This window comes from Equus przewalskii, chromosome 1 (genome assembly GCF_037783145.1).
Source record: "Equus przewalskii isolate Varuska chromosome 1, EquPr2, whole genome shotgun sequence".
In the NCBI taxonomy this organism is placed as follows: Eukaryota; Metazoa; Chordata; class Mammalia; order Perissodactyla; family Equidae; genus Equus; species Equus przewalskii.
The window spans coordinates 132821949-132847220 of NC_091831.1; the positions used below are offsets into that span (position 1 = coordinate 132821949).

At 35.2% G+C, this 25272-nt stretch overlaps 1 protein-coding gene across 30 annotated transcripts in view; it reads right to left on the minus strand.

Moving 5' to 3' along the window:
* Positions 1–4915: 4915 nt before the first annotated feature.
* RNF111 (ring finger protein 111) overlaps positions 4916–25272 on the minus strand; it is an 85042-nt gene continuing 64685 nt past the window's right edge. For 4 of the 30 annotated variants that reach the window (XM_070578844.1, XM_070578835.1, XM_070578851.1 and 1 more), the window contains exons 6-14: positions 24877–25196; positions 21181–21439; positions 16607–16955; positions 14535–14660; positions 13768–13894; positions 10310–10402; positions 9403–9498; positions 8236–8339; positions 4916–6553 (exon numbers count right to left, since the gene is read on the minus strand). In XM_070578844.1, the coding sequence (XP_070434945.1) occupies positions 6436–6553; positions 8236–8339; positions 9403–9498; positions 10310–10402; positions 13768–13894; positions 14535–14660; positions 16607–16955; positions 21181–21439; positions 24877–25196 (1592 nt within the window). In that variant the 3' untranslated portion in view covers positions 4916–6435. Of the gene's footprint in view, positions 6554–8235; positions 8405–9402; positions 9499–10309; positions 10403–13767; positions 13895–14534; positions 14688–16606; positions 16956–21180; positions 21440–24876; positions 25197–25272 lie in introns of all 30 variants that reach the window. The other 26 variants (XM_070578792.1, XM_070578799.1, XM_070578804.1 and 23 more) reach the window with 9 other exon arrangements.

Sequence of the window (25272 nt, forward strand, 5' to 3'; positions counted from 1 at the left end):
CTACAACTACAAAAGTAACAATCCTCACTGACACAGGGCTTTGTAAACAGAAATGTTATGACTGGTAAAGTGCTTTTATTAACTGACTTGACATTGTCAAATCAAATAATTTAATCCATGTTAGATTGGATTTCCACTAAAAATGGAAGTAATACTTCTTTTGTATACCTCACTGCAACTAACCTAGAACCTTACAAATAAACTTATTTGAGTCAACCTCTTGTTTAATGCATTGTAGTTCTCCTATATTTTTATTCCTGTTCCCTCCTGTGTTAAGTAACATTTATTGATTACTCTTCCTATATATAAAGTTTCTCATTGAATCCTCATAACAATCCTTATAAAGTAGGTAGTAGTATCTCAATTTTTTGTCGTTTTTTATTGAAGTATAATTGACATATATTAGTTTCAGGTGTACAACATAATGAATCTATATTTGTATATATTGTAAAATGATCACCACAATAAGTCTGGTTATCCTTCACGTATTATCCCAATTTAACAGATGAAGAAACTAGGCTCAGAGCAGTTAAATGTCTTAGCTACAATCGTAGTACTTAGGAGATTCAGAGCTAAGATTTGTACTCATATCAGATTCCAAAGCTTGTGCTCTTTCCGCTATATTTACCATTGTCCACTCTGTTTACATTTGGCAGAAAGAATGGGAAAAATTTGACAGTTATCAAGGAAATCAAATAGAAAATTAACCAAGGATAAATTTCTTGAAGGCCAATGGCCCTTTACAGTATGGTAAAATTCTACATGAGCAATTCACTTTATTTTCATTTCTTGGTTAACTGCTTCAAAAAGGTGTACGTATGAACTTCAGCGGCTAGGGCGTGAAGGGAAAATATTGCAGGCAGAGAAACCCCCCAAGCAAAAGCACAGACCACCAGTACTGGACTGACATGACTGGAGACAAGGGGAGTGGCTTGGTTTGGCAGGAGCTATTGGGCTTCAAGGTAGCTGTTGCCTGGTGTCTTCCAACTTGATGAAAGGGAGTCAGAGACAGAAAGACAGAGATTCTGGGACTCTTACACAAATGTTTAGGTCTTGGAGTGCCAAATGAGAACTCTTCTTTTCTGACACCAAATCCCCCAGTTTGGGTAGACTCTTGGCTGTCAGGACTACCCTTCTAAATCACCGAAGATTTGTTTGCTGTTTGTCAGACTCTCCTCACTTTCAATTTCATATTCAGATACCCACCTCTTTCTCCTGGTCTTGGGGTTTTCTTAGATTTCCAGGACCTTCCTCCTTTGGGAATACTTCACAATCAGATAGCCACTGTTGATGGAGAACTCAAGAACTTCAAGAAGCAAAAATTGCCCCGGGTTAAGTCAGGGCTAGAAACCTCACAGCCCTCCTAGAAATCCCAATGGCAGGCCACTAGGACCATCTCAACTTCACTCCTGGAAGCTGCTTAATTTAATGAGTGCACTAGAACATAAACTCCATGAGGGCAAGTGTTTGGTTTTGTGCACCAATTCTGTCTCTAGTGCATCGAACAAAAAAGGTACTTATTTGTTATTGAATTTTTATTAAGATTCATTTGGGTTATGTACTAATGTATCATATAGGACAAGTCTAAAAGCTCAGCTCATGTAGGTGGTTTCTATATCCTTGAAGTATGCTTGTCCACTTCTGTCCATGGTGACTTTCAGCAGCCATTGTTCAGTATCACAGTGAGGGCATCAAGGGCCCAGTGGGATTTATATATCATTAAGTTGTGACTGAGACAATGGGCAAATGACCATTTCACCAGCTGATTTTTATGAGAACCCAGCTATCTTCCTAATATACTACCATGTTGCCACCCTTCCAGTTGGTCTTATCCCATTTCTGTTCCCCACTCCTACCCATTTCTGCCTACCTCTGATTTCTTCTTTTCTCTCTTAACTAGCTAGAAGATAAAATATATTTGTTCTATTAAAATTAAAATGTCAGTGTGTGCAAGGCACTGCAGGGAACAGAGAGAAGAATAAAGTATGAGCCATACTCTCAAGTTCAGAACAAGGAAGGGGAGAAACACAGGAACAAAATTATTATTAAGAGGCAGAACGTATACAATACTGAGCACTATGGAGATGAGTTCAAAGTGGGGGTGGATGAGGGAAGGCTTTCTAGAAGGGGTCATTTGAGCTGAGCTTTGAAGAAAGGGTTAGACTTTAGCAGGCAGAGATGGCAAAGGCACTCAAGAAGGAACAATGAGAAAACAAAGTAATCTCAGGCCTTTGAATCACAGACATGTTAAAGCTGCAACAGATTCAGAAAGTGAGGCACCATGGAAAGTTTTTAAGGATAATGACTTGGTCAAAACTTTGCTTCAGAAAGCTGACCCCTGGGGGCAGCACGAAGGATGGATTATAGTGGGTTGGAAAGCTAAAGGTTTCCCAGGCAAGATGTAACAAAACTCTGACTTGGATGAGTGTGGAGAATGAAAAAATGGAAACAGGTTGTAGAGGCATCTTTGGGGAAATGACAGAACCTTGGCAAATGACTGAATTCGATGGCAAGGAAAAACAATTGTAAGGTAACTTAAAAGGTTTGAGTGGTTAGGATAAAATTTTCTCTCAAGTTACCCAAACTAAGTTATAAATAAAAATAGTAACTATCATTGCTGATTTCTTTGGGGGCAGGGGCAGGTCATTTTCTTACAAAAGGAAAGCCTTTTCCTTGGCTTTGCTTGCATTCACCTTGACCAACAGGTCAACATTATCTATCCTATATGGGTAACCAGGTAATTTGTTGCTGGCTGGGCAGGATGCATGGGTCTGTCTCACTCTAGGGCCTATAAGCTTGCTCAGAAGCAGGGAGACCCAGAGAGGTGGAAAGAAACCTTTCTTGTGCCTTCACGAGCCTCCACTCAAACAATTCTTTACAAGCTGGACCTCATTTGTGATTATCCATGTTTTTGTTTTTATATGCCTTCTATAAGCTGCTCCCAAATTCCTGACCCACAGAAACAGACTGTGATGTTTAAGCCACTAAGTTTTGGGATTACAAAGCAGCAGATAACTATTTCACAGCAACGGATAACACAGAACTTTAGGGAGTGTGTGGCTAACAGTGACGCTCAAGGAACCCAGGCACACCACGACAACTTATTCTCGGAGCAAATACTAACAGTGTGGCAGTCTAGATAGCAGTGCGGTGAAAGGCATCCATTTCTTTTTAATAGCACGTTGGGATGCAGTGATGGGAGACTGACCACATCTCTTCCACTTCCCCTGTCAAAACATTCTTCCTACAAAGGCTCTTGAGAATCTAAGGCTTAAGTTGTTCAAAGCTGCACAATTCAAAGCCCAAGTCTGATACCAAAGCCTATATTCTTCTCACAACTCCAAAAAATCTTCGGTGTGGCCTACGAATTTGTACAGAATACACAGGAGAAAAAGAAGATTGTCCCCAGCAGGCCCAACCACAAAATTGGTAACGTTAATTTTTCTTAGTAAGAGGTGGTTTTTTCAACATAGTTTTTTTTTTAATAGAATTTATATTATTTTATTTTATTTTTTGAGGAAGATTAGCCCTAAGCTGCTGCCAATCCTCCTCTTTTTGCTGAGGAAGACTAGCCCTGAGCTAACATCCGTGCCCATCTTCCTCTACTTTATGTATGGGACACCTACCACAGCATGGCTTGCCAAGCGGTGCCGTGGCCGCACCCGGGATCCCAACTGGCGAACCCTGGGCTGCAGAAGCGGAATGTGCCACCAGGCCGGCCCTGGACATAATTTTTAATTCAAGAAAACTATTGAAATCTATAACTGAAAGAAGATATTTCAACCTTGATATATCCAATACTGTAACACATGAAGTCTTGAATAAGCAAGAAAATTTACTGTTTTCACAGGGTATGGAAGGTAAGCTAGAAATCAAGACGCATTTTCTACAGAATTAAACTATTCCCATTTGTGAAAAACAATGAAATGTCCACAGAGTTTATATTTTAATTTCAGTGTTACAAATACCATTTTAAAACAGAGCTAGTTTTCTGTATGTCAAATTGTTATGGTTCAAATGAAGTGTGCTAGCAGCTAAAATAAAGTTACCAAAGTAAGAAAACTCTTTCAAGTATCAGTTTATCACTTGCATATTAACAACAATAAAAATAAGGATTTGCTGACAAGAGAATCTTAGTTTTAAAGTATTTGGACAGCTACCGAAATTTTCATTTTGACATAAGATACAGCAGGATATGGAACACATCGAAACAAAGCACAAAAGTTAAAATATTAAAAACTATTTTCTTCCTTACTTGTTTCATTACTAATTATATTTTTCTGTAACTAACTGCAGTAGCTTAATAAGCTCCTGTATTAACAATTCAGGTTTATACCACAAATACTTGCATTAAATAAATTTTAAAGTAATGATGCTGTATCTACATAAAAAACCCTAGTAGCAATTATTAAACAGGTCAACAGGTAGTCATGCATCTAAATCTGATGTAATATTAAAAAATAGAGAAATCTATCTGTACTTCTTCAGTCCCTTGGCACAGACCCTGGGTTTTCCAGTGGCACCGTCCTACATTCATCACAGGTGACTTGAAGACAGTCTACTTGCTCTTTTCCCCAGTAAGACAGCAGACATGGGTCACACACACTCTCTCTCTCTCTGCCCCCTGCCTTTCTACAACTGCAGCTTAATCATCAAGTATGCTTTTTAAAAATTTTATATCCAAATTTCTTAACCATAGCTCATCCTCCACCTCTACTCATATTATGTTGAAGCATGTTGATACTGACAATTACTACAGTATAACATGTACTAATACAAAAAAAGGACAAGCAGCCATAACTGAGTGAATACAAACACCAAATTATGCAAATATCAACCTGGGTGAGATCACTATTTTTGAATTCCAAGATGTTTTATGTAAACTGTTTTATAAAAACTAATTATGAAACACAAAGACAATAGAAATATAAGTTATTTATTAATCAATCCACTTACAAAGCAGGTGGCTTAATGCAAGCTTATTGACATCTTCACATATGACCCATGGGAACATGTCTTCCACATACAGACAGTGATATTACTGACTGATGCATTTGCAATCTGGGGCATATTAAGCATATTTAGACAAATAAAATTAGGCTATCCTGTATATGAAAGTATCTTGATAATATGCATCCTCAAGTGGATTAAAACTTTCTCCAAAGGAGAAATGTTAGTACGTTAACTTATCTTTATATTCTATATTATGCAGTAAATCTTAACTATAGAAATTAAAAATTTTAAATCAGTGATCGACTCTTGGTAATGTATGAAGTGGGAGTCTAAAACCAGAGCAACAGTAGGTTGACAGTATAATTTGTGCCTCACAGTATCTGCAGATTTACTGTTTTCAAGTTTAAAGAGAAATAAAACAAGAGACATGTAGATTCGGCTGACTTTATTTATCTTTAAACTAATAAAAATCCCTTAAAAGTGATCCTAAGACCTTCAGAAGTTCTATGAATGCATAGATACCTGCCAATGACTGCAATTCTAAATCCTGACTGTGTTTACAAAATCAATATAAGCAGATATCTTTTCTATACGTGCTTAGCAGAAGACTGAACAAAATTCTACATGTCTTCTTCAATTTCCCTAAAGTTTTGTTAAATCTGCAAGTATGTACAATCCAGCTAATTGAAATTAATATTTAGTGTTCATCAGAGCTGTTTCACAGCAGCAAAAATTTAATCAGGGAAATAAAGTTCTAAATGATGTAGGAAAAAGATAAATACAATCAGAACAGCAGTCTAAATGTATATCAATATTCAACTCTATCTGCATTGTGCTGAAGGAAAAAGATACACCAAGAAAATTTCTATTGATCACTCTGGTGATGTGAATACCACCTGCATCTGATTGAATATGATTTGTATTCTGTTCCCAGTATTAAGGATGGTATTTAACTCAGAACTCCATATTGTAAATATACAGCAGCCATTTTGTCCTAATTAAGGAATGTCTTAATACACAATATTATGTTCTAGAGGATCTTTATACATTAAACTAAAGTACATGATTGATTAAATTAAAGGTTAGTAATGGATAAAAAAATTCATAATTCTCAAGACCTGGTACTATGTAAAAAACAAAAAGACCACAAAATCCTACTTACTAAAGCAGCTAATCTTGCCTGCAAGTTTAGGGTCACAAGCCCATAATATGTGCAAAGAAATGCAATACAAGGAACCATGCAAAAATACAGTAAAATGATACAGGGAAAATGTCAAATCTAGAAAAAAAAGCTTTTATAAATACATCAAAATCAACTGTTTACATAAACTGTAGGTCTAGCATTAGTTGTACCATATAGCAGAGCCAGCACTCTAAGTTCAGGGCTTCCAAATCTGCGCAGGTAAGTCATGCCATCTTTGGTTGACTGCAGTACCAGGAGGATGGGAAGGAGAGGGAGGGCAAGAGTTCTGAAACATGGTGTCAACTTTCACTTGGCAGCTGGGCCTCAATGTCCACTCTGCATATGGGGCACTTCTTATTGGTAATTAACCACTGGTCAACACACACTTGGTGGAAAAGGTGCATACAGGGAAGGCGTCTATTATAGGCAAAGAAAACAAAAAGCAAAAGTTAATTTTATGACAACCACACATGGCATTTATTTTTAAACAAATGATACACGTAGTGATTCACTAGTGTTTTGAAGTTACTAGACATCTTTCTCTTCTGTAAAAAAAATAAATAAATAACCACCTCTTTAGTGAAAGTTACACCTATACTACATTAACAGTCTGGGCACTATGATGTATAAATGACCAAGATAATTAAGTGTCACAGCTATGGAACCAAACTATATAAAATCTCAAGAATTTTAAGAACAACAATTACACTGGCAATTATTCCAGTTTTGTTTCTATATATGAGCTGCCAATGCACTGAAGTTGGCAATATGTTCTCTGTTATATAATACTGCAAATATTTAATACCAAATCATTGCACTTGTGAAGCACTTTAAAAAATATATCTCATTTAATTCTCTCTCAAAAACATTAGAACTCATGTTGTAAATATATAGCAGCCATGTCATACTAACTAAGGGATGGCTTATATGCAATATTATTTTCTGTCTAGAGAATCTTTATATATTAAACTTAAGTACATGACTGATTAATGGTTAATAATAATGTTTTCATGGGAAAATTGTTATAGCCACTTAACACTATGCTAACACTTTTAAAAGTAACTTAAAAGGAGATGTTTACTTTAGTACACTTCACTAAGTTATCAATTAGAAACTGAGAAATAAAGAAAGCTTCCAAGCAATACAGGGTAACACTAAATCTAGGTGTAACAGTGGGATAAAAGTTATGACTTAAATGTCCATTTCTACTGTCATCCACTATTAAGAGATGTCATACATTTTCAGACTTCCTAATATTTTATAAAAATAGTAGCTAAAAAGAAGTGTTCTAATTACTCCTTGAACAGTATTGTCAATACTGTAAAAATAGTTATCTACCATACTTATAAACCTTCATTGGAAATACAGTGTTCAAATAACCTTTTATGTGGTATGGGAGACAACTGTTTATAATTTTTTTCCTCTCAGCCAATTGAAGAAATATGCTAACATTTATCCTTATAAATTAGGGCAGCAAAATTACCATATACTTCTGTTATATAAGTTATAGAACCTGTTTCACATGGGATTATGTTATACAAGAAAAAACAGAATAGGAACAAAACAGTTACTTAAGAGAGATAAAAAGAAAATGCCTAAAAAAAATGAATACTGGGTTAGCATAGTAACATTTTCTAAATCACACAGTTGCAAGAAAAGAATAGTACTATAATTTGAGAGGCAATTTTAGGACAAAATTGATTTATAAAAGATGCTGTAAAACAAATTGCATGAGCTAATCTGGATCCTCCCTTACCTTTGAAGAATACATATATGTAACTGTCTTGGCCACTAAAGCCTCTCGAATTCTCTTTTCTGAAAGATTTATATTAGACAATTTTGACTACAAAATTTCCATGGCCAAGTCTTGGTGTGGCCCTAAAACAGACAGTATACTTCCCATCCCCACCCCTGTGTTGGTAATACAAAGACTTCAATCTTTTTATTCTTTCACTCACTATAAGAAGGCAATTCTACATGTCAGAGAATGGCAACAGGCAAAGCCAAGAGTAATCTTTATTTGGTTTCTAGTCTAGTTTCAAATAAAATCTCTCATATTAGTTCTGACAATGGATTCTAGATAATTAATGTCTAGTTACCTCACATCTTCACCTTCCTCTAAAATAGACAAACAGATAGTACATTTTTCCTCTGTGTCTTCCTCAGTCCCTTCTTCCCCATCTTGTTTGCAGTGCAGTTTCCTCTGTGAGAACCAATCAGTTGTTACCTTATTAGTAGAGATGACATTATTGAACAACTGAGTAAAATCTGTGTTTATTTGAAAAACAAAACAAAACAAAACCACATATTCACCCACAACTTAAATCTCAGGTACAAGTTTCATAAACTAATGGATGAATTAAGTGACTATCATCCACTAAGTGTTCTTTTAAGACCCTTACATAATCAGCATCAAAAGCAAAATGTAAAAAAATTCATTAGTTTGAAACTATTTTTAATCCACAATTCGGATGATACACAATATAAACTCTATTTTTGCCCTATTATGAGCATAGCTAAATAAACTTTATTTTATTAATGTTTCAAATAACATTCAAATAAATTAATGTTAAGTGTAGTATTAGACAGGTGAAATAACTTAAATTCAGTGGTAATACCTCATTAATACTCAGAAAACAGATAAAAAGTAGAAAGAACAGTAATTTTCACACTTTATTATTCTCTGTATATCACAGAACATTGTTATTTGTTGAAAGAAACTTATTTAACATGTCTACTCCATAACTTCTAGACATAATACTGCATAAAGAATTGAGGGTAGAATATAAGAAATGTAGATCAACTAAATGTCTATCAAAGTAAGTGGCTAAATTATGGTACTGCCATATGGTGGAATTCTGTGTAAGCTATTAAAAAGAATATGGGTGCTCTGTGGGTGCTGATAAAGAATGAAAAGAAAATGTGCAAAACTGTGTGCATATCACTCCCTTTGTGTTATTTTTAAAAATGGAAGAAAAAAATATACATATGCACATTATTATAAATGCATAAAAATATTTGGAAGATTACCTAAGAAAGCCTTAACCATGAGTTTTCTTCTGGGAAGGAAGATCGGGGTCAGCAGAGTAAGAAACATCAGAGTATCTATGTTTTTTATACTTATAATTTTTTAAAACCATATGCATGTATTGTTTTAACAATAAATAATGTAGTCGCCAGACTCCACAAACTCAAAGAAGGTCCATAATATTAAACTTTTATGCATTTCAATAATAATGTAGACGTTTCATAGAATAAATTCTTACCTTTTTGTATTTATGTGGATATGTACATCTTTCAATTGTCCCCTGGGATGCTCCACGATTGACATTTCCTAATCTTTCTTCCAAATGAATCAGTTCCTGAAGGTGAAGAATAACTAGTATTAAAAGCCAGGATGATTATTCCTTGAACAGCACTGTCAATATTGTAAAAACAATAAAGTTCCATATTTATAAACCTGCAATATAAATAAAGTGTTGAAAAAGCCATATATGGTAAGGCAAATGGTTGTTTATCATTTTTTTCTCAGCCAACTAAAGTGGTATGGCAAAGTTATCCTTACAAATCAGGGCAACATATTACCACATGGTACTATTTAAGTCACTAAGTATGTATGCACGTGTAGGATGAAATCATTGTAGTTAAGCAAGGAACAAATCAAACGACTGTCCTAAGTCCCACTGACTCAACTTCCAAATTGGTAGGAAGAAACAAAACTTTGTCATATTCAAATGATTTGTTCTTCCTGAAAATTCAAATAAGAAGATATTTAGCTACAAACAGAATTACCCAGGTTTCTTTTTCTCCAGCAATGTTTCTCTAAAAATTAAGCTTAGTCAAAACCATTAAGGTCCCCCCTCCCACATTTAATGGTATGGTTCTTTATCTGATATTTATATTGATTTAATAAATTTCTACATTCTTTTATATTAGATATTTTCAATTACTCTTCTTTAAATACTTGGGTAACTTTTAACACTAAGATTAATACTGCTTTTAAACTTTTCTGTAATAACCTCCAGAAGCAAATCAGAAATTCAGACATTTTACTGCCTTCTCATCTCCAGCCACTGTGGCAACCCTATACAACTGTGTATACTAATAATACATACATTCTCTTTCTGCATTAAAGATACTGTGGCAAATATCTTCATCAACTTTATTACATACCTCAAAATTGCCCCTGAAAGGACCTCTGAATGATGTTCCATCCAATCCTGATGAAATGTAACGGATGTGAGGATAGCCTGCCATGTCAGGAACCTATTTTAATAGAAGAGATGGGCTAAATCAATTAAGAAGAGGTGGAGTTTTACTGTTAACAGTGAATAATTCAGACACTCAATTCTCTCCCATCAGCTACTCACAAAATCCAACTTCAGTAAGTATACATAACGCCAAACAAGCATTCTGTAACAAGGTCCTCATCAAATACAATCTTTTATATAATAACTTAAAATATAATCACAAGAAAAAGAATAGCTGTTCTATGAGATAACAGGTTTCTTCTACTTGATTTATTTTGCACAAAGAATCCTAAGCAGAAAATACCTAAACTTAAGAACGATGCTCTTAGTGGCGGAAATGTATAAGGCGTAAAATTTTCATAAGATCTTGTCAATTTCAGAGAGCTTTATTAAAAAGTATTAAGAAAAAGAAATGCACAAAATTTCCCAACAAAACTTAACTTCAAGATAAAAGTTTTATTTCCTTTCCTATAACTCCTTAATAGCCAAAGGTACCCTACTCCTTTCTTTCTTTGGTTCTGTTAGTGAAAGTTTTAACAGCGTTTTCTAATTTTTTGTTAGGTATAGTCAATCCTCATTATTCATGGATCCCTTATTGTGAATCTGCCTATTTGATAACATTTATTTGTAACTCCAAAATCAATACTTGTTCTGTCACAGTCATTCGTGGACATGCACAGAGCAGCAAAAAATTTGAGCTGCCGACATGTGTGTTTGTAGCTGAGGCAGAAGGTTCTGCCTCCTTCTTTCAGCTCTTATACTATAAACAAGTGTCTTATTTGCAGTACCATGTTTTTCACATTTTTGTATTTTTAATTGGTGATTTTATTCTTTAAAATAGCGCCCAAGCATAATGTTTAAGTGCTGGCTAGCGTTCCTAAGTTCAAGAAGGCTGTGAAGCGCAACTATGTGTAGATAAGCTTCATTCAGGCATGAATTATGGTGGTGTTGGCCATGAGCTCAATGTTAATGAATCACTAACATATACCAAATCGGGTGTCTTTAAACAGAAATACACATTAAAATAAGGTTATGTATTAATTGGTGGTCGTGACCAGAGGCATATAGTAACAACCCTGTGTTTACCCTAGGAATAATGGCTCAGTACTGGCTTACTCAGAGTTTGCAGCAACTTTATAGAACATAACTACTGTGAATATAAGAGTTGACTGTATTAGGAAACAGAAATTCTGGGATAGATCACCATTCTTCCATCTTTATAAACACATCTCCAAAATTATTTTTTAATCAGTTTTCATTGAATCCAACATACTATAGCTTTAAAAGACAATTCGTATGTGGAAAAGAATTTGAAATAAGTAATAACTTTTAACCTTCAAAGAGCCTATTATTTAAATATCTACAATTTTTGTTATAATTAAGATCAATACTATCCAAGTCTCAGCAGATTACCCACCTCCTACACATTTCCAAGGAAAACAAAAAATCAGACAGGAACTCCTGCCCCCAAAGTTACTTAAACCTGCATTTGTCCTGTAACCCTCTCTAGTCTCTCTTCCTCTGGCTTTTATGGATGAGCTTCCTCTTTCTCCTATGCAAAGCTACTCTCTATCATCTGCCACCATCTTCTCCTATTTCTCTACCCCAGGCCATCTTTAATTAACTACTACCCATCCTTGTCTTCTATATCTTCAAACAAATCCTCTCTAATGTTGTTCTGTCTTAAACCTAAAAATACCTTCAAGTGTCTCCAAAGCTAAGTTATCTCCTTAAACCTGGAATCATTTCCCACTTTGCCTTCACAGCCAAGCTTATAAAGCACATAGTTTATATCCACTGTCTCCACATTTTCATCCTCCTTACTGTAATCTGAGAAGCACCCCATCTCCATCCCTCACCATTACTGAAATCATTCTGACAAAAGCCACCAATAACCACTCCAATGCCAAATGCATTCAACATTTGTCAAACTTTATTTTTTTGTGGTAAGACACTACTGACCGCATTAATTTGACATTATTCTAACTTTGTTTCTCCTCAACTTCTCTAGGCAGTTCCCAGAATCCTTTGTTTGAAGTACAGTATTATCATTTAAATACAGTAATATCACTCTCCAAGGTTTTTCCAATCTCTTGTCAGTCTACACATTTTTCCTAGAAATCTAATCCACTTCCATGGATTCATATATTATGACAGATATGTGACACGTATGTACTACATATTGACAGATCACGACATATCCTTAACTCAGATATCAGTTTACAGTTTGGAGGTTCAGATCATAAACTTAACTTCCTACTGGAGATTCCACCTTGATACACACAGTTATCTCAGAATTAATACATCTAAAATCTAACTCACCTAACCCCTTCCCTAAACCCTCATCTAATATTTTCCAACTTAGTGAACAGCACCACTATACACCTGATAACCCACACTAGAAATCTGGGAGTCATCCTAATATTACTTGAATGTGTCCCATCATTTTTATGCCAAATGCCACTGCCTGTGTCCAGGCATTCATCAACTTTTACCTCTTTTATTATAATGCCCTAACTAGTTTCCTTCCTCCCACCCTGAAATCTATTTTCCATACAACCGAGGAGGTGGTCTTTCTAACTACAATCTGATTAAATCACTCTAAAAACATAAATATGATCAGAACATCCCCCTTTCAATGGTTCCTGAGTCCAAGTTTCTTGGCAAGGTAGCTTTATTCCTTATTGCTGAATGACCCTCACCCCTAAGACCTAGAAATACCAGCTAACTTGCAGTTCCTTGTGCTTATGCTATTTGATAGCTCTTTACAAGCTGCAGCCACTTGAAGAGCACCATTCTCAATTCCAAAGCCTGCTCAGAAGTCACGTGTATAATCATACATGTTGGAACCCTTCTCTGCAGTGCCTCTACCTCCACAAGACAAAACTACGCCCTTCTCTGTACTAGTTTTATAACTAGTATGTATTATGAAAAGCAAACAATAAATTTTGAACTTGTTCTTTAGAACTCAAATTAGTATCAACAAAATCTGAATCTGTTGAAATCAGATATAGAGAATTAGTACAGTCATTCTGCAGATGAGAAAATAAAGTATGAATACATCAGAACAGACCCATCACCACTTATGAAAGCATATGTCCTAGTGACAGTGCATCAAGACCGTCCTCTTGGTATAAAAGAAAAACTTTGCCACTTTTTTCATTAAGAAGTGTACATTTTACAATGCAAATACACATACAGACTTTAATATATTTAATACCTTTTTATAGCACCATTTCCACTTAATAATAATTCTAAAATTCTATTAAAACACCTGTAACTAATATATTAAAAAATAACTCCAGTAAAAATTTAATTTAGAAAAGGAAGAATATTTTTAGACGGAGAATAAATGAGAATTGTGAAAACTTCCTGTTTTACCATTAAAGGAAGGGCTCCTAACTGTAAGTGATGAAGTCGAGGTGGTGCGTGGTAGTGGGCCAAGTGAGGATGCAACGCTCCAGGTGTGTAAGTAGCTGCAGTCACTCCAGCTTCAATTCCCAGTTCCCTGGCAAAGGATGAGAATGGTTTAACTTTTAGTTGTCCTTATTACCAACAGAAATGGGAGAGTGTACTTAGAAAAGCAAACACTTTTATACCTTATAAAGCAAGGGTAAACAAAGTTTTAGAAAGAGTATAATTGGTAAATGCCAAATCTTCATTTATTTATTCTCATTTTATGTTTTGCCTCAAAAGTCACTGTGGATCAAGATCTCAATGACTGCCTACAGACAATGGATTCAGAAAGAAAATTACTGCAAATCTGCTTCCATCTCTCTAGGAAAGACCACAAGCCTAGGACGATGCAGGCTGGATTTCCCTTATCAAAAGAAGGGATTAGGAGCGGTAAAGCAAATCTGAGAACAAAGGTGGGGGGTGGAGAAAAAAGTTGTGTAAAGTAGGATCCCCACTTAGGTAGTTAACTTGGATAGTAGACGCCTCTGAAAAACAACACCAAAGCTCTCCTCCTGTTTGACACGGTTCCCTGCCCCAGAACTCAAGCTCCTACTCTTCTCTAGGTCTCTATAACTTGCCCAGAGGCAGTGACTCACAGCTAAGAGGGAATTCAGTTTTCACTAAAAAGCATCTCTTCTAGTAGTTTTACCATAAACTGCTGAGCAGAGCTTTGAAATAAACAAGATACTAACCAGGCAGATCTCTCTGGAGCCTGTCGAGGATGTGAGGACATAGTCTGAGGCACATGAATATGATGCCCATGACCATAGTTTGGGTGCATCCTATGTGGATGGGGTGGGGGGCGTTCATGTGCCCGCCTGGAAACACAGAACACAAAAAGACCACTGGAAATAATTGAATAATTGGTTATTTCTTAATGTAGAAAAAACAATCTAGTATTAATATATAAATATCTATAAATTAGTCATGAAATTAATTCTAAACAAATTATAAAAATATAAAATAAATTATTTAATAATTAATAATAAATCAAGAAGCCATAACCTCACAAATTCTCACTGCTCATTTATTACGTCTCCAATTCAAAAATCATCCAAGAAAAAAGGCAATTTTAACATTATCTTGTATACCTTCTTTACAGCAGATATTTAAAATAGAATAATAGGAATTGAATGGAAACAAACTTTTAAAAATTAAATACCCCAGAAAATGCTGCAGGCACAAAGTTATTTTATATAAACATATAAGGCAGGAAAATGGAAACTATTTTATTTTACTTCACTTTTATACTATAAAATATTCACCTATTTTAATGAATAAAACTTTTAAGAGAAAAACTTTTCAGCCTTCTGCAGTTTTTTTCAAACACATGCAAGCACATGGTAACACATCTCAGAAACTGATATTAGCTCCATTCACATTCTTTATTGTGCATCCCAGCTTATTATATTTTTTCTGTCTAGTCTAAAGTCAGTCAAATTTACAAATATAAATGGTCATAGAGTTCTAAACAAATGGCATTTAAAAACAGTTCCAGGGATTCACTTTTATAGTCTAATTCTTATGTTCTATTAATTTCTAACACATTTAGATTTTGCATGTTTAATCTTGACGATTTAGGACAAGTAGTTCACCAGATACTGAAGATACAAATGTTAAATTGGTAACTTTCTATATAAAGAGTTGCTATATTAGAATGGCAGCAGTAGCCAGATTCTGGATCTAGCCTTAAATTATAACTAAAGGAAAAAGTTACACAAGTGCTAGATCATTAATTAGATCAAGAGTTTTACAAACATATTCTGTAAGGGCCAAATAGTGAATATTGTTGGCTGCAATATTAGGCCATATGGTCTCCACTGCAACTACATAACTTAGTCTTCATAGTATGAAAGAAACCATAGACAATACATAAATGAACAAATGTAGCTATTTTTCTATAAAACTTTATTTACAAAAACAGGCAGGCAGAATTAGACCAACAGAGTTTGCTGTCCTGAATTAGAAAATCATATCTTAACTTCCCAAAGAAAACAAAAAGTTCAATGATAGTCTTTTCATAGTGATTGGGAAGTACAATATTTTAATATGTAAACTTATAAATAAAGTTAAGAAATTGTTTTTCCTTTTTTTTCCGAGGAAGATTAGCCCTGAGCTAACATCTGCCACCAATCTTCCTCTTTTTGCTGAGGAAGGCTGGCCCTGAGCTAACATCTGTGCCCATCTTCCTCTACTTTATACGTGGGACGCCTGCCACAGCATGGCTTGACAAGTGGTGCATAGATCCATACCGTGGATCTGAACCACAACCTCGGGCTGCCAAAGAGGAACATGCAAACTTAATTGCTGTGCCGCTGGGCCGGCTCCAAGAAGACTGTTTTCTCAATGGCAGTTGTTGAAAATTTTACTAATACTCTTCTTCCCTCTTGTTCATAAATATAATAAATCAAATCTTTGATAACTTTATATGATGGCCCTCAAGATCATCAATTTTAACACTAATCTTTACTACGGAATACTGCAGAAAAAGACAAAGGGGATTGATTTGTAAAAATAAATGACCCTGGGTCATACCCTGAACGTGGTTTAATTTCACTAAACAACCAGACATAAACTTGTTTTGTTAACACTTACAACTCAGGATAAGACAGAGGAAGGTTCTAGTTAGTAAAGAATTAATTTATTAGTGAGCTGAGGATTTGATAGTTATATCACTTCTAAAGATTTTATAGTTTTAAAGACCAATGGAAATAGAGGAAAAAGGAATAAAGTGTGATTATCTTTTAAAAAACATAAAACATACGTTGGATGCTGCATCATCCTCCTCCTCTGAACTTCCATCCTCTGCATCATGTCATGAGGATGCAGTCTCTGTGCTGGAGGTGCTGTGGCTGGAATATGGTGTGAAATTGGCTGGTGTGTGGGAGGAAGATGCTGAGGGATTGGTGCAGCTGTACTGGCTAAATGAGTTGGAGGCGGGGGTGCCACAGGGTGAGACGTTGCATGAGAAGATATTTGAGAATGGAAAGCATGTACAGGATGAGGAATAACATAATCCACTTGAGGTGGCGGCTGAGTCTGAGGAGGAGGGTTTCCATGAGAGTGAGGGCAAGCAGAGGCTTGATGATGAAGTGGTCTTGTCAAAGAAGCATCTGGAAGAAAAACACAGGCACCATGCAGTTGAATATATATTGCTATTATACATTCCTATTGTATTTTACAAACATGTTAGCAAATATTTAATTTTTATGAATACTTCATTAATGCTTGAGTCTGCTCAATTTTGCTTTGCAACCTGTTTCTTCTTTGAATAATCTTAGATGTATTCTCATGGCAATACATACAGCTTTACCTCATTCACAGCTTCACAGCATTCTATTACAGGAATGTACCAAAATTTATTAAAGATATTGCCATTCAACTAAATTGGAAGCAACTCAAATGCTGCAATGAACATCTGTGTGTATGATTCCTCTTGTGCTCACTCTTTCATACATGCATGTGCATGAATGTACACACACACACATATTACTTACAGTTTTTACACCATAAATTCTTAGAAGCAGTTCTGAGTCTACAAGAATAATTTAAACCCAGATACCAGTTGACAAATTACTCTTTCCAAAAAGTTACCATAATTAATATTTCCATCAACAGCACACAGGAGTGCCTGATTACTCCTAAATCTTTTAAATGTGAATCTGAGAAAAATCTTGTATTTATAAACCATTTATATTTCTTCCCAGAATTGTCTATTCATATTCTTAACCTACTGTTCACCTTTTTCTTCTCGACTTATAAGTATTCTTTGTTTACATGGAAGCTGTCATAATAAGGTATACATATGTTTCCAAATTTTTTTGTTAATTTTACGTTGCTATTCCCAAGTGTTTTGCTTTTGTGTAGTCAAACATATACATTATATATGTATATACATATATATATCTCTGTTTGACATATATATATATATCTTGTTTTCTTTTATGATTTACTAGTTACAGAGCACCATAGAGAGGAAAGAAACTTGGGAGTCCTTCCGGGCAAGACTGCAAAGATATTCTTTTATTGCTGTTCTTCTCTCTGCCTGCCATTTTTTCCTGTACTACATTAAGAAGATGAAGGGGGCATAGGGCATATCTGCCAGGAAGCTGCCATGGAAATCAGCCCTTATTAACACACGATTTCCCCCATTTCTTCTTCCTGAATCTTTATGTTTGAAAGTAACTGTTGAAAGGTCCATTGAGGAATACACATCTCTCTTTACTCTAACAGATGTGCCTTAGGATTTCACTGGTGTGGAAGATAAACACATAGATAAGGAGAACAGATTAGGGTTACCAGAGGGGAAGGGAGTGGGGGAGGGCGAAAGGGGCAAAGGAGCACATATGTATGGTGACAGATTAAAAACTAGACTATTGGGTGTGAGCACGATGCAGTCTATACAGAAACTGATATATAATAACGTACACTTAAAATTACACAACGTGATAAACCAGTATGGCCTCAATAAAATAATTTTTTAAAATAATGACTGGAAGGAAACACACACACACACACACACACGAGATGTGCATCTGTTTTAAGGTCTAAAAATATGTTTGTCTCTTCCATGGATTTCAGTCTGAATTTCATTTTATTTGAAAGATTTTCGTGGTAGTCTGGTATGGAGCTACGGCCATTCTCAGTTTCATTACAGAAGGATTTCCTTCAATTTTGAATTCTTTTGATTCATTCAGCAAGGGTGAAAGTTAGGTAACCATGAACTCAATTCAGCCATATTTTCAAAGGAAATCTTGCTACCATGAATTTAAAGGAAATTTCTGCTAAGCTCAACGTAAACTGTGAGATAAACTTTTAAACAAGTTTTCTAAAAGTTATGTTTTCAAATCAATGCTTTACTCCAAGAAGTCACAAATCTTAGTACTTCTTGGTCATAAAAGAGAAGGCACTATGTTTTACCATCGTTAACTATCTTTCCTCAAACTCAAGAGTATTTTTTCCAGTTTCACTTCAAAGTTTTCTATTTCTATAATCATTACGCAATAATATTCACAAATATTGTAAAATTTTAAAGTTTTGCTTCAAAATGAATCAATTTATTTAAGTTTAACTCTTCTAGTCATTTTTTTCAGCCTTACTGAAATATAATTAACAAATATAACTATATATTTAAAGTATACAATATGATGATTTGACATATGTATAGTTCATGAAATGATTTCCACAACCGGGCTAATTAACATATTCATCACCTCACACAGTTACCACCATTTTTTGTGTGTGTGGTGAGAACTTCAGCTATCATTATAATTCACCGTTTATCTAAACAAAACAGATTGCTAACCACTGTAGAAAGGTGACATATTCTGCATTCCTGTAGAGCATTTCCCTTTCTTCTCCATTTTATGTGTTCTTGCCAGTAAAAAAAAAAAAAAACCTCTTGATATTGCTTGGAAAAGTTCAACATGTCACTTTGACCCAGCAACTTCACTCCTAGGAAGTTATCCTACAGACAGACTTAAAAACTACCAACAATTTAAATGTCTACAACAAAGGATTAATTTAATATGCAACAGAATGTTATGAGGGTATGAAAAACAAGATAGATTTTTATATACTAATATGGGAAAAGTCTAAGATGTATTGTTAAATTTTTTAAAAAACTCCAAAATCAAAAAGCAAGAGGCAAATAATATGTTTGATATTATTCCCCTTTTTTAAAGGAGAGAGAGATATTGGGGCCAGCCTGGTGGCACAGTGGTTAAGTTCGCACGTTCCGCTTCAGCGGCCTGGGATTTGCCGGTTTGGATCCCGGATGCGGACATGGCACTGCTTGGCACGCCATGCTGTGGTAGGCGTCCCACATATAAAGTAGAGGAAGATGAGCACGGAAGATGAGCACGGATGTTAGCTCAGGGCCAGGCTTCCTCAGCAAAAAAGAGGAGGATTGGCAGTAGTTAGCTCAGGGCTAATCTTCCTCAAAAAATAAATAAATTAAATAAATAAATAAATAAATAAATAAATAAATAAAGGAGAGAGGTATATATACACTTTTGGGTATACAAAGAAAATTTCTGAAAGGTTTTACAATAAGCCTGCTACCTCTGAGATATTAAGATAGTGGGGATGTGGGGACAAGGGCTTTTAACTTCTCATTTTATATCATTCTGCAGTTTGAATTTCTTAAGATGTACACAAGTTACTTCCAGGATAGAAGTAAAACAAGTTTAAGTCTAAAATATTTATTTCTTTATCAGGACATTAAAAAAGGAATGGATTCACTTGTAAATGGCTTCAGTGTATTATTTTGAAAGGAGAGGGGCAGAAAACCACACATTTTGAGTTCCTAACAAATATCAAGTAAAGATAAGTATCAACAAGTATTACAAAACAGCCTGTACATCATACCAGTGTTCATACAAAGAATTTGCCCATTGGCAGGTGCTTTGCAAAAACTAACTCTTGTTTCAAAACCTATTTTCTAACTTACAGTTTTAAGTTGCATTACTGAAAAGGTAAATGACATACCACCAAGTTTCACTGTACAAATTCTGAGTTGACTCCAGTTGTGTCTGCATGACCCACATTTAAAAACTTATAGGAGCGGAAGAAGAAATCTAAGGAGATATATAACTGAAAATTATCCCTTGCATGGAATCAGAACAAAAGCAAAGTTCCTTGCCAACTTTCTGATTTATTCCTGGCATGAATTTTCAGTATCGTTTATCAAGTTTCCATTGGATTATTAGCTTGTGATTTAACAAAGTAATAAATATATTTTACATAGCCTAAGGGTATTTCTCATTTCTTACCATATCTCATAGATTTCAATTTCTTTAGAAAAGCCATGTCTGATGTATTTTAATTGCCTGCATCAAATGTATATAGAAACCTTCCTGCAATTGGCAAAACTTTCTGTTAAGGAATTGTCTTATGCCTCAGTTAAGCTTCAGAATTCTTAGTCAAAATTTACTTTCCTGTACCTAGAAACAACTACTAACTAAACTTTCAAATTTCCTGTTACTCCTAAAGGATAAATCTAAATTCCCTAAAACTTCCTTTTATAGGAATCAAAGGTGCCATTCAATGTACTTCAATTTCATAGATATTAAAATATAAATGTTAAAATGTAAAAGAGACAAAATATACTTTTTATTTTCCTGACTCTTTTAAACAGCATCTGCCCTTTTTACCTTAGAAGACTGTTTGGGGGATACAGGTGAAGGGAGGATGAAATGGGAAAAAGTCATACCACTCTTAGGTCAAAGAAATACTAAAAACTTACGAATTAGGATTATTGAAAGGCTATTTCTTGAAGGAATGTACAATGCGTCATTCATATGCCTCTAAGCTCTCTGCCTGTTAATTTATACTTACAAGGAGGTGGCATATAATGTCGACATGATGAAAGTGAGGCTTGTGGAGGGGGCTGGGGCTGAGGCTGCGCAACCATGCTGGATCCATAACCATCTATTGATAACGGCTGACTCGGGGCAGCAGCAGCAGCCTGATGGCCAAAGATTGCAGCTCGGGAAGAAGAAACAGGACAGCAGGGGTCAAATGCAGATGCTCCATGAAAACCACCATTTCCATGACTTCTGATACCACTGTTGCTCAGGTCTACTGGCAATGCCTGCTGTATAAAGAGGAACTATATTTTATCTTTCTAAGGTTTGGTAAAAACATTGTTTCACGTTATATTATAAAAGTACTCCTAATGCAATCTTGAAAAATAGAATCTTTGAAATAATAATTTGAAAATGGTAAAATTTTTAGTGCAAAGACCTACTGAGCACCAAGAAAATACTATGCATATCTTGGATTGTAAAAATTGTAATGATTATATACTTAAAATGTATAATCAATTTTTAAAAATTAAGTACAAGATCATGCTACGAGGTGAACAAAAGTTAATTAATGTGTTATTTTAAGGTCTATTTCTCTTCTACTATCTAGATCTTAGAGAGAAAGAAACTTTAAAATCATACTTCCATATTCTCCTTTACTCCAAAATTCTGATTAGTAATTTAGGACTCCTTTGAAAAACATATAATCACACCACTGAAAACATTAAGGTTCCAGGTAAAAACTTATCTGTCTTGTTTCTAAACTGCACATAGCAAGCATTCAACTGACACTCTAACAGTGGGACATTATCTAAAATAACAAAGGGCATAAGATCATTCAAGCTAAACCATGAGCTAGCTTTGTCTCATAACCTTTTTCAATTGCCAAAAAAACCTAACAACAATAAACCATTGATTCTTTTTAATAGGAATATGATTTTAGGGAAGGCCCATTTACTAGGTTGGAAAATAAACCAAAGAGTCCAGATTCCATCTCTACTCGTCAGTAATTAAGTTTTTTCCCCAAAAGGCATTTTGAAAAGCCCTAAGCAAAATACTTTGTCTTTTACTCTAGAGCAGATTTCAGAAACAGAACTGCTTCTTTGTATTCTGAAGTAATATAAGCCTTTGCTCAGAGTTCAGAATAGCTGTGATTTAAAAAATGTGATTAAAGAAAATAAAGATTTGATGTTATATATAGTATTACATAAAGGAACTGTTCAATACTGGAAGCTGAGGGGTTGGAGATGAAGAAAGCTAGGATAATGCATGTACCAGAAACCCAGGTCACCCAGCAGTCCAGTGAGGAACCACAGTGGTCTGTATTCTCAATGGGCTCCAGCCTCAGGAGATAACAGAAACAAAAGGAACTCTGGGTGCTAGTAGGGAAGGTGGATGATGGTACAGGAGAAGTTGTGGCAAGGTGAAAAGAGCGCCTTCCTTCCTCTACATGATGTGTCTACAATAAAGTAAATGTCTGGCCACCTCCTTTTGAGTTGGCAAATACAACGTACGCCCTCAATTTGGGTAAATAAGGTTTAACAATAACATTGTGAGATTGTAAATTTATATTTACAGTTTAAATCCTTTCCCTATTTTCCTATTTAGGCTAAAATTTGGCAAATGGACTGGAGTATCAACATACTATGAAGGTGGGCAAATTTCCTATCTTCTTCTCTAGTCAGAACACTCCCAGAGAGTAAGTAAAGAAGGGTGAAGATCCTCCTAGAAGGAACCAAGGGTAAAGTTAAAAGTAAAGAATAAAAAGAAAAGGGGAAAAACCAACAAAGAGAACTCTCTTCTTCACAATTCCAATAGTTCATTCAATTCTTATTCTAGAAGGAAAAGGGAGGGTAAGCAAGATGGGAACAGAAATGTCAATATTACTTTACACCGATTATAAGTAATGCATAACACTAATTAAACTATTCTCTCTAAAGAGAAAGCTACACCCAAAGGAGTAGTAAGGGCAACAGAGAGTGAAGTGACTACTGCAACTTCTCTGTCATCAGGCCTAATCCTCCCAATCTTTCTCTGCCTATCCACAATCTGGAACTCATTCATAAGACATCTACACAATCACAAATCCTCGTATCAGTTTGCTTCTCCCACTCCTAAACTTCCTGCTGTGCCCACACGGGTCTCAACTGGAGACCACATGAGGTTATCTGATGAACATGTGGCTAACTTCAGAGTCCTCCAAAGACCTATATAAGTCTCAAACTATTCATATTTTCAAAACCTCACTCTCTCTTCTCCTTCAGACCCATTATCACCACCGAATGCCTGATCCTACTGATTTCCTCAAGTTTTGTGTGCAGTCCAAATACCTCTACTTAGAGATAGGTGGATAGGTTACATTCATTTTACACTGAACAGAATTGTAAGAGAGATTCTACCTGTAATTAACTCACTCAGGTTGAAAGAAAATGCTGCATACACAAGTGACCTCTCAAACCAACTGTATTAATAATATTTCTTCAACACCAATATTCCGTGAACAAAAGGCCCACCTTTTGGCAGCTCTTGAATGAATGTGAGAGAAGTTGGTAGATATACTTCTTCACCATTTTCCTACTATACTTAGAAACACTCCTTCAGCTCACATTTCTAGTAAAGGGAAATTTTGCTTTTAAATTTTAAATTTAAAATTTTAAAGTTTTCCTTGATGCTTCCTCATTCCCAAGAGGCAGAACAGATCTAGATGATCAGTAGATGTTAATACTTATAACTGTTACCAGAACCAAAACATCACCGAAAATTTCTTTAACCATATTTCCTATTAAACCCTTTCAGATTTCCTCTTGATAACAGCAGCTAGTTTGCCGATTTTTTTTTTAAGGGAATATCCCTCATTATTATTTTTAATTTGTCAGATCCAGAAGAGATAATCATCACAATTTAATAAGACGAAACAAGTACTTCAGGAAAGGTCAGGGGATACAAAAAGCAGTTGCTCTGAATTTTCTTTTTGACTTTTTTCTAGCATACATGTCAGTTACAGTTTTACTTAAAATTATATGTTTTGTTTTTTAAAATATGCATCGCCCAGGGTTATATCAGAATTACACACAGAGACGACATAGCAAAAGCATGTAATACCTGACTTCGTTTACTCCATGGGATCACCAATACTAATTTAATATGATCTGACTCTTCAAACACTCACTAATAATATCAACTAATTTATTTAATTATAATTTTTGGCTGACATTTCAATACCTCATCTGCTCCTGATAAACTATGTCACAAGTTTGCACCTGAGAAGGCTGTTTATTTCTAGATGAGGGGAGATCACAGAGAGGCTCCAGAGTAGGAGGTAGAAAAGAAAAAACTGGGAGAATTTCCCAATTCCTCATGAATTACGCTGACAGTACAGTTTTAACACTTTGTTTGAAATAAAGTCCCAAAGGTTCAGATTCACTTGTATTTAACTAAAATACCAAAATTTATTCCAGAATAAAAAATAGTATCACTTCTGATTTTCCTTATCCCTGGCCCCTCAATTAGTTGCAATAATTTAGACCATCAAAAAATCCTAGAGACTTAATTTTTTTAAGAAAATCACAGATCACTAAATTAAGCCACTTTTGCATGAGCAATAAGAATACTCACTTATCTAGTATATAAAATTTATTAGGATTTTTTCCCCCTCCTGAAGGAACTACAATTTTAAAAAATTAACAAAAAGAAAGAAAGAAAGAAAAACTCATCAAATTCCACATACCTGGTCATGGTAGCTGGTACCAGAACTACTATTTGCTCCACAAGGTGCTTGTACTTGTGGAGGTCTTTCCACAGGGCAAGTAGGGTCACTAAAGGAGGGAGAAACTGGGACAGCTGGGTGGGGAGTATGATGATGGTGGTGATGATGTTGAAAATGGTGGCCATGCTGCTGAAAGCAACTTGTATGTGGATGTCCTAATGCATGGTGATTCTGTGACGACCCTCCACATGGTGAGTGCTGGGGACAGCAGGAGGGTAACCTTGGCATTGCAGGAGGGCCAGTTTCTGTTACAGCACTAGACGCAGTTCTCCTCGAGTCATCTTGAAACAAACAAAATTTGTAGATCAAATGATCAAATATCACTGTGTAAAAAATAGGTACTATACATAAATAAGT